The sequence below is a fragment of the Physeter macrocephalus genome, chromosome 5 (genome assembly GCF_002837175.3).
Source record: "Physeter macrocephalus isolate SW-GA chromosome 5, ASM283717v5, whole genome shotgun sequence".
Classification (NCBI taxonomy): Eukaryota; Metazoa; Chordata; class Mammalia; order Artiodactyla; family Physeteridae; genus Physeter; species Physeter macrocephalus.
Genome location: NC_041218.1, coordinates 20,084,591 through 20,099,644, shown reverse-complemented (window position 1 = coordinate 20,099,644; position 15,054 = coordinate 20,084,591). Strand labels below are relative to the sequence as shown.

At 37.7% G+C, this 15,054-nt stretch overlaps 1 protein-coding gene across 7 annotated transcripts in view; it reads left to right on the top strand.

The window, feature by feature from the left end:
- The window catches only part of EXOC4 (exocyst complex component 4), an 869,227-nt gene that overhangs the window by 119,889 nt on the left and 734,284 nt on the right, over window positions 1–15,054 (top strand). For all 7 annotated transcript variants that reach the window (XM_024130229.2, XM_024130235.3, XM_028489724.2 and 4 more), the window contains exon 7: window positions 2,861–3,035. In XM_024130229.2, coding sequence (XP_023985997.1) covers window positions 2,861–3,035 — 175 coding nt within the window. The remainder of the gene's footprint in view (window positions 1–2,860; window positions 3,036–15,054) is intronic.

Below are 15,054 nucleotides of genomic sequence, written 5' to 3'. Positions count from 1 at the left end.
GCAGCCGAGGTGTGTGCAGTCATGGAGTCTAGTGGCCCTGGAGATAACCAGACAGCAGCCCCTCCGTTCAGAGGAGCCGCTCCTCTTCCAGTGTTTTCTGCTCTATTGCTGGTTTGTAGGCCTGTACCTAGAACTTCATGCCATTGGGAAGTTGGATACCAGCATGCCTTACGCTTCTGAATGTCATGAATCGACATCATTTCAACAGAAACAGACGCACAAAGAAAACAAACTAGTGGTTACCAAAGGGGAAAGGTGAGGGGGAGGGATAAATTAGGAGGTTGGATTAACATGTACATACTGCTATACATAAAATAGGTAATCAACAGGGACCTACAGCAGAGCACAGAGAACTCTCCTCAGTACTCTGTAACAACCTATATGGGAAAAGAATCTGAAAAAGAATAGATATATGTATAACTAAATCACTTTACTGAACACTTGAAACTAACACAACATTGTAAATCACCTATACACCAATATAAAATAAAAATTTAAAAAAATCATTCCAGAAATGTTGGGGTATAGCATAACGTTACTACGTTTTAATTTTGTCAAGTAAGGACATTTGTCAATATCACTGCAGTCATGGGAGAAAATAACAGATTTTTCTCACCAAGAGAATACCAAAAATATCAAATTTACCTTTGTGAAACGTGAATATGTGGTCTTATTTTTCTTTCTACCACTGAAAAATACATTGTGGTCTGTGGATTGACATTTGGGAACCACAGGCTTTTACATACTCAGCATAAATCTTGATTTGAAAAGTAGAACCGTACTTAATCAGGTATTTTCTCTGTATGATGCCAGATACCAGTCTGACACAGATTATTTACCTACACTGAATTAACTATTTTAGTTGTTAAGTTAGATACATCTTCCTGTACTTTGTACCTCTTTCTGCTGATTTTGAGTAGTTCTTATATAACACAGATGAAAGTGAAGAATTGTTTTAGGTAAATGTGAGTATAAATATGAATTTACCTTTAAAAGATTTTAAAAAATCATCATTCAAAGGTAGAATGGCTCCTATTTACACATACGATGTGTAATTTCTGGATTATATATGTATATTCTAGACTGGGAGGAATATGTACATTTTTATTGATTCTGTCTTGTCTAAATCAAAATGTCAGAGATATTAGGGTTTTCTCATAAGATAATTATTGGCTGTCACATTGGCACATTAATTACAGTAATTGGACAGTAAAGAAGCCATAGGAATAGGTATTATGCTATACATTTTGATGAGATTGTAGTTATAGCCTCTTATTTATGGTAATAAAGTCTTGTTAATTGACATTGCTGACAAGATGTTTTGCTTTCTTTTTCTACTTTCCAGGTTGGTTTATAAGTCTACTTAGGAACTATGAACTGAGAGCCACAGATTATACAATAAAGGTCACATTCCAAAATCGTCTGTACTCATTCATGGTATACACATTAAATTCATTCAGCAAATATTTGCTGATCACTGTTCTGAGTGCTCCTGTGTTTACAGAGATGTATGAAGCAGTGCCTGCTCTAAAAGAATAATAATGGGGAAGGGAGGTAAAATGTCTATATATAAATAAATGTGACCCACATTGATTGAGTCACATATGTGAGCCATATGTGATAAGTTCCTTAAAAGTGGAATAAAATACAACTTCAGAGGAGGAAAGGATGATTCCAAGTGTGAGTGATCAGTGATGCTGTAAGGCTCAGTGATGGGGGAATTACTTTGCATCCATGACATGAAGCTCTGAGCCATCTCTGAATATACATCTACACTGTAAAACTATAGAGGGAGGTAGGTGGCTCAGTGCTCTGACATGGAAATCAACTTTTGTTCTAGGGTCAGCTGCCTTGCAACCTCATTTTTTGTCCTTGAGTATATAAAATTGATGTAATAATGTGTGTCCATCTCTCAAGATGAAGAATGAGATAATGCGGAGGTCCAAGCTGCTCCCTGTGGTGAAAGTCAGATTGCTCGGCAGGTGTGTAGTTTTTTCAGGCAAGTCAGGCTATACATTTGAATGGGAGTAAGCGCAGCTTTCCGTGACTAAAAGGATTAGTGTCCTTACCAAAGTGCCCAATTTATTGCTAGAGAATAGCACATTCTCTGTAACATTAGAACTGTTGTCTGAAAAATTGCCTGAATTCCTTAGAAAAACTACCTATATAAATAGAGAGTACAGTGATCACTGAATTATGTTAAAAAGGAAACAAATGTTTATTGAGCTGCTACTGCTGGTTTAGGGACTTTAGAATTGTCTTTAAAATTTTTACACCGTGTCCATTTCTTTAAATTGAAGTATAGTTGATTTACAATATTATGTTAGTTTCAGATGTGCAGCAAAGTGATTCAGTTATACATATATATTTTTCAGATTATTTTCCATTATAGGTTATTATAAGATACGGACTATAGTGCCCTGCACTATATAGTAAATTCTATTGCTTACCTATTTTATGTATAGTAGCTTGCATTTGTTAGTCCCATACTCTGAATTTATCCTTCCCCCTTCCCTTCCGCCTTTGGTAATTATAAGTTTGTCTTCTACATCTGTGAGTCTGTTTCTGTTTTGTATATAGATTCATTTGTATTATTTTTTAGATCCCACATATAAGTGGTCATATAATACTTGTCTTTGTCTGACTTCACCACATCCATTTTATAGCAGAGGAAACAGACACTTAGATAAATTTTCAAAAGTTACTTAGATCAGACAACTGTTTGAAATGAAATCTGTTGAAATTTAGTGAGCTGTTTACATGGTAGTGTGCTACTTCACTTTAGTTTGATGTTTTTCTTGCAGGCCGGTGTCAATCATTTTGTGTTTGTTTGTATGTAAATGTTTATTTTTTTCACTAGGTTACTTCTAGAACTGCTGGAGTTGCTGTTTGACAAGTTTAATGCTGTGGCTGCTGCACACTCTGTGGTCCTGGGATACCTGCAAGACACTGTTGTGACTCCACTGACTCAGCAGGAAGATGTCAAATTGTATGACATGGCAGACGTGTGGGTGAAGATCCAAGATGTTCTGCAGGTAAGATCCTTTTACAGAGGGTGCCATCTTGATTCAGAATGACAGGTAGGAACATAAAAAAATCAGCCACCTAAAATATTCTCTTAATCATAAACAGAGTGAGAATGTAGTGTTCCTATTTAAAGGTGATGCTTGCTGATGTTATGAACTTCTGTCATTTTCAAAAGACCTTTGAAACAAACTTTTTTTGGCCAGGCTTTAAAATCAGGAGATTCTCAATACGTAGCAATCAAGGATCTATAGTATCTGGCTTTCTGTTGTAATGTATTTTACTTCACTGGAATTAGTCATATGTTTATGTAATCAATATTAAAAGGTTCTTAAACACTATTTTATAAACATATATGTAGCTTAAGTTTATGACCATTTTCTTACAGTCAGCTCTTGCATATGTTGGGGTAAAAGACAGGTCAAGAGCTTATTTTAAGAGATGAAGATAAACCTGTAAGGTATAAATGTGCCACTTTGATTGATCTGTTGAAGATCGGAGGAATGATATTACTGTTTGGTATGATGCTGCAGAGGTGGTATTTAGAAATTTTATTATATTTTCTCTCCATGTGCCAGGAAAATATATTTGATTTGGCCAGATGAAAATGAGAAATACGATTAAGAGTTAGCTGAAGCAAATTTGACATAGCTAAATAGAAGTGACTTGGTTAGACAGTATCTACTAATAGGAAAAAAATTAAGGATATATAGGGAATTGAAAAACATAACTGTGTAGAAATGAAATTATTTGCATGGCAAATAGGATTCTTTGCAGGAAAAAAATCAGTATGTAAATTGTAGTTATTTTTGAGAGTATAGGCATGCTCTTGGTGGATTGATTGATTCCTGGTTATTCATTCATTAGATAATTTTTTGGATATGGTCTGTGTACTTTATTGATGGTTCAGTAGAAAGAATATAGGTTGCAACTATATTCCATGAGTTTGTTTTGCTGCTATGTCAATTACCATGTGCCCATAGTAGGTGCTTGATGAATATTTGTGTGTTGAATAAAATATCTTTATTGCTTGGAAACTGGTTATTTAATATTTTATATCTTGGTTTGCTAATCTGTCATGGAAACATATGCTTTTCAGGTTACATGTTTATTTTAAGGATGAAATAAGATAATAGATTTTAAAGCTATTTCAAAAATAGTTAGAATTAAGGACTTCTGGTTCTGTCCATGATGTGGTTACCTCCTACCATAAGTAACTTGAAACTGGGTGGACTCAGGCGATCAGCATGGTCAGTTGAGAGAAGAGAATACATGAGGTCACTTTCACATTCATCCCAGCTTCTTCTCTGGGAACACTTTCAAACTATGACATAGGAAAGTGAACAAACCTCAGCAGGCTCTAAGTAGTAGATGAAGCAGAGCTCAGGGTTCAAGGGTGCAGAGGCAGCTGCAGTTTGTGGGTTAGGATACTGAAGGAGAGGGAATTGCAGAGAGAAGAGGCCCCAGAAATCTGAAAAGAGTAGTGTCGAGCCTTTAGTCAGATGTGACGTTTCACCCATTCCAAGGCAGAAAATAGCTACCGTGGGACTGTGAGCTGAATGGAGATTGCAGAAGTTGCCAGATGCTCAGAAACGTTGGAGTTCAGACCAGCCAGTGTGGGGAGAACTTAGTGAACATCCTGTGCTTTCAGATGTGACCTCAGATGTTTTAGAAATTGGTCTGTTCTAGCCATAGTGTACGTGATACTGTAATTTCATGTAACAAAGCCCCAAACCGAGTCTCTACAGTATTAGTCTGATCCACCTGTAAATAAAGTAATATAATCTAGTATCTCAATAGTGAAGCATCCACATTGTGCAGCATACAATTATTATACTTGCAGAAAAGCAGAAAAATGTGACTAATAACCAGAATTTTAAAAATTTGATGAAAATTAATATCTGAAATGAAAAATTTACCAGATGGATTTAGCAACAGATTGCATGCTGTAGAAGAAAGGATCAGAAAACCTGAAGAAAAATCAATCAAAACCAATCTAAACTAAAGGACAGGGAGAAAATAGACTGAAAAGGAAAATGAGCAAAGCCATAATGTCCTGTGGGACAGTATCATGCTGTCTAACATTTGTGTGGTTGGAAGTACAGAGGGAGAGCAGGGAGAGAGATTGGGGCAGTTAATTATTGGAAGAAACAATGACCCGAAATTTCCTAATTTGTTGAAAAACATAAACCCACAGGTCAAGAAGTTCAACAAATCCAAGGAAGTTTAACACAAAGAAAACCATATCTAGACACATTATCATCAGGTAGCTGAAAAGCAAAGAAAAAAATCTTAAAGATAGCCAGAGGAAAAAGAGTGCATTGCCTACAGGGAACCAGTGATAAAAATTTTCACTAACCTCTCATCAGAAACAATACAGGCCGGAAATCGATGTATGTCATCTTGAAAGTGCTGTAAAATACAAAAATTGTCAATCTAGAATTTTATATTCACTGAAAAAATCATTTGAAATGAAGGTGAAATAGTGGCATTTTCACATTAACTAAAGCTGAAAGAATTTGTTTTCACTTGACCTGCACTTGAAGAAATGTTAAAGAAAGTTTTTCAGGCTAAAGGAAAGCAATACCAGATGGTAACTCATCTACAGGAACATATAAAGAAGGCTAGAAGTGGTAAATATGTGGGTAAAAATAAAATATATTTTTCTCATTTCTTAATTTTTGTTTAAAGCAAAACCAATAGTAATGTATGTGGGTTTTATAATATATTTCGAAGTAAAATGTATGACAATAATTGCACAAAAAATGGGAATAGGGTAAATGAAACTCTACTGCTGTAAGTTTCTTACATTATACATGAAGAGGTACAATGTTTAAGGTAAACTGTGGTAAGTTAAGGATGCATATTATAAGCCCTAGAGCAAACATTAAATTGTAAAATAGATGTGTAGCTGAAAAGCCAGTAAAGGGCATAAAACTGAATAGTGAACAAATATTTGATTAATCCAAAAGAAAAAAGCCAGAAAGGAAGAACAATGAAGAAAGAAAAGATAAAGAACAAAACAAAGATAGGATGAATAGAAAACAAATAGCAACATGTTAGACTTATACTGCCCATGTAAATAATTACATTAAATGTAAATGGACTAGATACTTCAATTTAAAGGCAGAGTTTGTCAGATTGGTTTAAAAAAAAGAAAAACCGGGGCTTCCCTGGTGGCGCAGTGGTTACGCGTCCGCCTGCCGATGCAGGGGAACCGGGTTCGCGCCCCGGTCTGGGAGGATCCCACGTGCTGCGGAGCGGCTGGGCCCGTGAGCCATGGCCGCTGAGCCTGCGCGTCCGGGGACTGTGCTCCGCAACGGGAGAGGCTGCGACAGAGGGAGGCCCGCATACCACAAAAAAAAAAAAAAAAAAAAAAAATAGAATTAAAAAAAAGAAAAACCCAACCATACTGTTTACAAGAGATACGTTTTATGTTTTTTTTTTAATTTTAAAATAACTTCAAACTTTTAGAAAGGTAAGAATAGTACAAAGGGTGCCCATATAACTCTGAATTCAAATTCAACTATTGTTAGCATTTTGTCACTTTATCAATTGTTTTCTCTCTATCTATATGTACTTGTGTGTGTTTTATCTGTTATCTATTTTCTAGTTTTGTCGATTGACCCAGTAATGTTCTTTAGGGTAGTTTTTTTTTTTTTTTTCTCCTCCAGTAGAGAATCCAGTCTAGAATTTGATACTGTATCTGCTTTTCATGCCTCTTTAGTTTCCTTTAAGCTTGAACATTTCCATAGCTTTTCTTTACCTTTTATTATAACAGTGGCATTTTGAAGACTATATCCCCATCTTTTAACTCAAGTTCCTCATTTTGGGCTTAAGAGACTTTAAACATAAAGATATAGACAGACTAAAAGTATATGAATGGAAAGAGATGTACCATGAAATACTAATAAAAATATTTGTGTTTTGCAAATGTATTGGACAGTATTAGAATATAATATTATCTAATGGAATTATTTGTATCAGTACTTATGGCATTTAAAACCTGAATACATTAAGCCCTAGGAAGTATGTTATAGACTATGTAATCCTATTGTCACAAGGTTATAAAATGCTTTATGAATAAGTTTTTGATATCTGATATTTGAATAAGACTAATGTTCTAAATTTAAAACAACTTTTGAATCTACTAGGATCCTATTTATAGTACTATTATGAAGAATTAATTAGGGTTATGAACAAAGTAAGATATGCCTTACTTAGCCCTACTTACTTTGGATTTGTCAAATGTATATAATTCCTACACTTTTGAAAACAAAACCCATTATCTCATATTAAAAATGTTTATAATAAACTAAGGAACTTTAAGTTCCATCAGACATTAACTTGAAATGAAAAAATGACTGAAAGTATGTTTCTGGCTTATTAAATGAGATATACCTTTCACACATGTCATTTCAAAAGATGATTGGGGATCCTATCTTCCATATTATGGAATGAGTTATTCATTTTTTTATTTAAAGCGCTTTATTGAGATTTAATGTCCCTGCCACAAGGTTTACCTGTTTAAGGTATAGATTTCAATGCTTTTTAGTATATTTATGGAGTTATGCAACCATCAGCATGATATGATTTTATAACATTTTCATCACCCTAAAAAGAAACCTTGTTTGTATCCATTAAATATTTATTTATTTGGTTGTGCCAGGTCCTAGTTGTGGCTCTCTGGCTCCTTAGTTGCGGCATGTGGGCTCCCTAGTTATGGCATGCGAACTCTTAGTTGTGGCATGCATGTGGGATCTAGTTCCCTGACCAGGGATTGAACCCGGTCCCCCTGCGTTAGGAGCATGGAGTCTTATCCACCATGCCACCAGGGAAGTCCCTGTTTGTATCCATTAGAAATCACTTCCCATTCCCCACTCCCTTCACCCTTAAGATGTATTTAAGGCACTAAAGAGGCATCAGTTGTGCGTTAAATATCTGAGTAACTTGTAGTCCCCAAATCATACACTTGGCAATACTGTTGCTATTTCACGTTAATGTGTACATATACTGTTGGCATAAGCTATTTGACAGATAAAGAACATAAAACTAAAACTGATCTAATAGTACAAGGTGATGGGTCTAATGTAGAAATAACATTACATTTCATGTATTATGTTTAATTGTTTTGAGGTCAAGGTAGGACAGTGTTCTTTGCTTTTTTCTTTTCTTTTCCTCCATTTTTCTCCTCCTCTTACTTTTCTACTTTTCTGCCCCCAATTTGTGTTTTCTTAGACATGTTGTGGAAGAGTGATATGAGTCATGACTTGAATTAATCTCTGGTTGATTGTTTCTTAGCTCTCTATTGTACTCATCTTTATTAATCCACAGATTCAAGAATAAAGCATTTTAAAGTAAGAGGTCATCTACATATTTTAAATGATTACTATTATATAATAAAAATTGTTATACAATTTTTAAATTGGTTTTAGTTTTCTGTATTTTCTAGTTCCTTCAAAAATTCTTTCAGGTTACAGCTTACTTACAGATTTCTTACAGTGTAATATTAGGTTATATACCCAGTAATAAACTGGATATGCAGTGACACAGACACACAAATGGTCTAATGTTGCTAAATGTAAGAATGGTAGTTGGCACAGTGTGTCATATAATCATCCTGAAACATGTTAAATGGACCAAAAAAGGTGTTCAGGATTGTTGAAGAGCTGATCCTTGGAGGTTTTGCAGAGGTAGAGAAGATGCAAATGGCACTTCAGACAGCTGGAATGGCAAGTGAGATACTGGTAAGTGGTACAGAAGGAATGAATGGATAAGGATATTCACGGATAAGTAAGAAAAGAATGGTTTAGCTGTAACTGAGGGTTTATTTTGTGGACTAGAAGATAAGTTCAGATAGGTAGGTTTGGGTTCAGGTTGTAGAAGCCCTTAAGTGTCATCTAAGGGGATTGTGATTTGTCTTTAGGCTAATGGTTCCTGAAGCTGAGTATGCATTAGATTTACCTCTGGATTGATTCCTAGTCCCATCCTTGACCTTCTGATTAAGGATCACTGTGGCTAAGGACTGGATTTTGTGGGGTTTTTGTTGCTGTTGTTTGTTTGTTTTTTAGCTCCTAAGATGATTCCGATAATTTGTTTGGGATCCTGTAATTGGGAACTGTTGCTTTGGGTCAGTGGTTCTCAAAGTATGTTTCCTGGACCAGCAGCATTAGTGTTACCTAGGAGCATGTTAAAAAAGCAAATTTGTGTTCCTACTTCATAGTTACTGATTCAAAAACTCAAGGAGTGAGGCCATACAATCTGTATTTTAATAAGCCCTTCACGTGATTCGTATGCACGCTCAAGTTTGAGGACCTTTGTTTTAGGTGATACTGGGCCATTTTGGATTTGGATTGGCATGTGGTGAGATGAAGTAGGATTCATATAGTAGCACTGAAAAGGATTGGGTGTAGAGGCTGGAGACTAAAGCAAGGAAACTGTTGTGTAGGCTAGTGGAGAGTCTGTGGGTTATATTGCTTGAGATATTGTCTAATAATAGAACAAATGACAGGCTTTCATGGAGCATGTTAGAGGAATACAAAGAAGAGGGAAGGATTTGTAAACCTTTCGGAAGTCTTTTGGAAAATCTATAAAACCACGTAGTCAACTTGTCATGCTGGTTTCCAGTATGACAGATATTTTAGTGTTAAGTTATTGGGGCCAACTATGTGCTAAGTATTCGGGAATAAAGCTGAACACAAGATAGAGAACTCACTCTGGTGAAGTGAGGGGAGTGGGCAAGAGTGTGTGTTTTTACTTCAGTGTTAGCCAGCTGGCATGGGAAGTAGCACAGGAGAATACTTGCCAACATGGAGGGCTTAGAAAAGAAGACTTTTGGTTTAAGTTTGCATGCAGAGGTTTATGCTTAGGGCCAATTTAGTTTTCTGATACTTGTTGGTGGAATGCTCTTCAGGTTAAAATCATTTCTGGAGAACAGACATAGTTGAGAACAATAGACGTCTGCAGTTAGTATGTACCAGCATGTACGAAGGTGATGGGATCATATGATGAATGGAGTTACAGGTGTTTAGACTTCGAATTTCAGTGTTTCTTTGAATCGAAAATGTTTCTTGCTGAAAAATGGAAATGCTCTTTTGTTTACTAAATCTTGGAAAATAATTTTTGATCACGTAGAGACTTGGCAGCTTTTCTCCACTGGAACCTGGGCTGTCCCTGGCAGGCAGAATCCATCCTGTAGCTGGAAGGCTCATTTGTCTCTGCGTGTTTGTGTCTGGAGACAGCCGTGTGTGGAGACAAGGCTGTCACTATCATAGTAACAGGGTGTCAGAGTTTTCTCCTGGTGTCATCCCTGTGACCACACACCATTGAACTCCCTTTTCAGTTTTACACACTCTTTAGAATTGTGATAATAGAAATACATGTTTTTGCCCTTCTGAGTAGCAACAGCACCTTCCGAAATGTCACCTACTTGGTGACATGCCTGTCATACCGTTGGCTGCACATTTTCAAGTGTGTTAAGACCGAGATACACTAGAAACACAAAATACTCCATTTCTTGTGGGATTTAACATAACAGAGGAAATAAGAGGATCACTTTGAACAAACCTATCTTTTAGGTGTTACGATTCTGAAAAAAAAAAAATCTCATTTTTTTATTTACATCTCTTTTCAAAACCAAACTGCCCGTTTAACTATTGTCGGCTTAAGTGTGTAACCCTGAGTGTGCTAAGTAGTGTTCTACAGATGGAGGCTGTGGGTTGTAATTACATGTTGAACCACTGACAATAACACCACGAGTCACTTCACTTTTTAGTGCCCTGATCTCTCTCTCTGGAGCTTAACAGAGACAGAATGGAAAATCATTTTACTTGTGTTAACTGCCACTTAAATGTCTAAATAATGATAAAATTAACCTCATGCAGAGAACTTGAAGTTTGCTGTCAGGTAAGAAAATCCACAAATCTTATTGGTACTGATCCATGACCTAGAGGAGTTTTTCAAGGAGACAGATGCAGTTTCTCTTTTGAATTCAGGTCTGAAACTAGGTTATTCTTAGCTTTTGTTTCATATGATATTTTGGTTAGCTGAGGATTCCATTCCTCAAAGTAGAACTAGCTTTGTTTTTGCTGTATTCTAGACCAGATAACTTGTGCGATTATTCTTGCAGAAATAGTTTTTCTTCATTTCTCAACCTTTAACACTTTTTGATAGCCTCTGTTTTGGGCGGCATATTAAAATCATGTTGTCGGCCAGGCCACTGCATCTCCAGGAAGGTGCTTGCTCCTTGAATTTTTGTTCTTTCTGGTCAATGAATAGTATGCTGCCCAATGCATAGAACTAAGTGAACATGTGAAAGTTAAAGTAGAAATCTTCCTCTAAATTGAAGTCAGCTTCTGTAGCATCAGGACTCTCCGTAGGTTGTTTTATGTTCACTACTTAAAGCAGGAAATGACGGGCAGCCAAGGAGATTCCTCTGGCTCCCCGTGCACGTGTGGCAGTTGCACAAGTCAGAGTGCTAGGGTGTCTGAGGCCCAGTGAAAGTTGTGGTGAATGTCGTGGATATCTTAATACACTGGGCCAAACTTTAAAAAATAGTAGCTCGGTGGCTGATGCCCCAGAATTAGGTGGATTTGGTAGAAAGTCTGCTGTCCTTAAATTTCTAATTGCCCAGGAAGTATCTGCTTGGGTCTGATTGGGTCTTGGTTTAGAGGACCCAAGGGTAGAAATGACAGGGCTTCCTTACAGGCCACTACCTCCAAAGCTTTTCTCTTTGTCTGTTTTTTTTTTTTTTTAATTATTTTATTTATTTTTGGCTGCGTTGGGTCTTCGTTGCTGCGCGTGGGCTTTCTCTAGTTGTGGCGAGTGGGGGCTACTCTTTGTTGCGGTGCGCGGGCTTCTCATTGCGGTGTCTTCTCGTTGCGGAGCACGGGCTCAGTAGTTGTGGCTCACGGGCTCCAGAGCACAGGCTCATTAGCTGTGGCGCACGGGCTTAGTTGCTCCGCGGCATGTGGGATCTTCCCGGACCGGGGCTCGAACCCGTGTCCCCTGCATTGGCAGGCGGATTCTTAACCACTGTGCCACCGTGGAAGTCCCTCTCTTTGTCTGGTTTTGTCTGAGATACTGGAGGGTGGACCATTGAAAGCCAAGGCAGATTTGTACTGCCCCTGGTGATTTAAACGGCCTTAGTCCTTAAGGAGGCTGTGTGCTTATCAAGGTGGTGCGCCTGGGCCCAAGCAGGAGGGTTGCTAGTAACCAAGAGGCCATAATAAGTGGTGATGATTAATGATAATAGGTGGGATAGTGTGATGTACAGTGTCATTATATGATTTGAGTGAAATTAAAGCAACTGGCATTGCTTCACTGATACTGCTCTTGCCTACCTGAGAAGATTTTAGAGCAACAGTGATGATATCTTCCTGAATTGATAATAATACTTTTAAAAAAAACGTTCTTTCTCTTAAACCTATTCTGATTGTGGAAGTAATTTGAGAGTATGCCTAAATTCTTGAGTATAGTTATAGTTGTTTTGGTTTGATTGTTGCTGCATACCACATTCCTCAAACTTCATGGCTTCTATTTGCTCTCAGTTTTATGAGTCAGAAATTCACTCAGGGCTCAGCAGGGTGGTGCTTCTACTTTACATGGCGTCAACTGAAAACATTCACTTGGCTACTTCAGCTAAAGGCTGGACTGGGTTAGAAGCTTTCTCTCTCTCTCCGTAGGAACTCATAGCATGACAGTCTCAGGGTAGTTGGACTTCTTACATGAATGCTGGCTTCCAGTCTGGAGCATTCAAAAAGGTAAAGGTGGAGGCTGATGATCCCTTAAGGCCCTGCCTTGTATATTACATGGTGTCACATTTGCCACATTCTATTGGTCAAAGTGGAGGGAAAATAGAGTCCATTCGGTGGGAAGAGTAGCAAGGAATTCTTGGCAATCTTTACTCCACCACAACATTGTAAGGTTTGTAAGTTTGCTTTTAGAATAATCCATCAGATACTGGCATTAGATTATTGTTGCTGGGTCTTTGTCACAAGATAAAGATCAAGATTTTATTCTTGCCTACTGATCTTATCTTTTTCTTTATTTATTTTTAAAAAATTTTTGGCTGCGTTGGGTCTTCATTGCCGCGCGTGGGCTTTTTCTAGTTGCGGCGAGCGGGGGCTACTCTTTGTTGCGGTGCGCGGGCTTCTCATTGCGGTGGCTTCTCTTGTTGCAGAGCACGGGCTCTAGGTACGTGGGCTTCAGTAGTTGTGGCACACGGGCTCAGTCGCTGTGGCTCACGGGCTCTCGAGTGCAGGCTCGGTAGTTGTGGCGCACGGGCTTAGTTGCTCTGCAGCACGTGAGATCTTCCTGGACCAGGGCGCGAACCCGTGTCCCCTGCATTGGCAGGCAGATTCTTAACCACTGCGCCACCAGGGAAGCCCCTTGCCTATTGATCTTAATTGGTTAGAGAATATTTAAATGATTATCAGGCTCAGCAAGTCTTACCATTTCAATCGTATTAAAACAAAGACCATTTAAAATACATTTAGGAAAATACAGCTCTTTCATGGAATTTCTTGGTTCAAGTGAGTTTATGAAATTCTTAAGTAATTTCACTTATCTGTCACTTTAGACTCAAGCACTAAAATGACTTCTTGCATCTTATGAATCCCTTTGTCCTTTCTGTTTTTACCATTTGTCATATTGTTCCCATTTTAGAGCTGGAGAAACTGAGATAAGAGTTTTAAATCATGGTGATAGCACCAAAGAGTCAAATGTAGAACTCAGCTTGCCCTAGCTTTCTTTCTTTTTTTAATTTATAAATTTATTTTATTTTATTATCATTATTATTATTATTTTTTATTTTTGGCTGCACTGGTTCTTTGTTGCTGCGCGCGGGCTTTCTCCAGTTGCGGCGAGCAGGGGCTACTCTTCCTCGCAGTGCGCGGGCTTCTTACTGCCGTGGCTTCTCTTGTTGCGGAGCATGGGCTCTAGGCACACGGGCTTCAGTAATTGTGGCACGCAGGCTCAGTAGTTGTGGGCTCTAGAGCACAGGCTCAGTAGTTGTGGCGCACGGGCTTAGTTGCTCTGCGGCATGTGGGAATCTTTCTGGACCAGGGCTTGAACCCGTGTCCCCTGCCATTGGCAGGCAGATTCTTAGCCACTGCGCCACCAGGGAAGCCCCCCTAGCTTTCTTTTTAAATGTTTAAGTCAGTGATTTACACGCCTACTTTGGCTTGGACTTTGATGTCTTGACATTTCAATTGAGAATCTGTGATACTTTTAGTTGATTCATTTAGTTGAAATGATCTTAGTTCTCATAATCTTAAAATAAAGGCTCTCTGTTGAGGAATATGTCTCACTAGGCATTTTACTAAGTGTATGTATATAAAGTAGTGTATTTACACCTATATATGTATACATATTTTCAAATTGTGAAAATTGAGGATTTCATGTTTCAAAGAATAGCAGTCACTGAATAGAGATTTGGGTTTTCCAGTTCTAAAATGCCAGGTATTTTGTTAAATGCACTAACATTGGTTTAAGCCTTTGCTTTACCCTATAGGGACAAGAAAATTATTTCATTTATGTTTTTGCAGTGGCTTCAGATTAGATCATCTGAACGTTCTGAATATTTTGGTAGTCACAGCTATTAGTTGTCACTGAGCCTTCCTTTCTTCGTCCCTTCCTCCCAATCAGAATTACCTGTGGATCCCACATCTGAAAAGCCTCTTTCAGTAGGATTCCAACTGATTCTAATGCACAATCCGGTTAAGAGCTACGATGAGCAAGTATTACAGGCTTGGTCATATTAAAACCAAGACTATTAGAAGACAGTCTTAAGGGGTGGGAGAAATTTACAAAAAGTGAGTTTAGTTTTATTTAGAAAGATGCATCACTGTGGCATGTTTAGGAGGGAGTGTGTGTTCTGTGACATATAGCAAACGATGATAGCATGTTGAAGTGCCATAAAGATGGGAAATGCTTTAATATACGTGTACGTTAAAGGGAAGAGAAAAACCAAATGACTGTGCTGTAATTAATCTCCATTTAGAGATTTTTTTTTTTTTTTTTTTTTTTTTT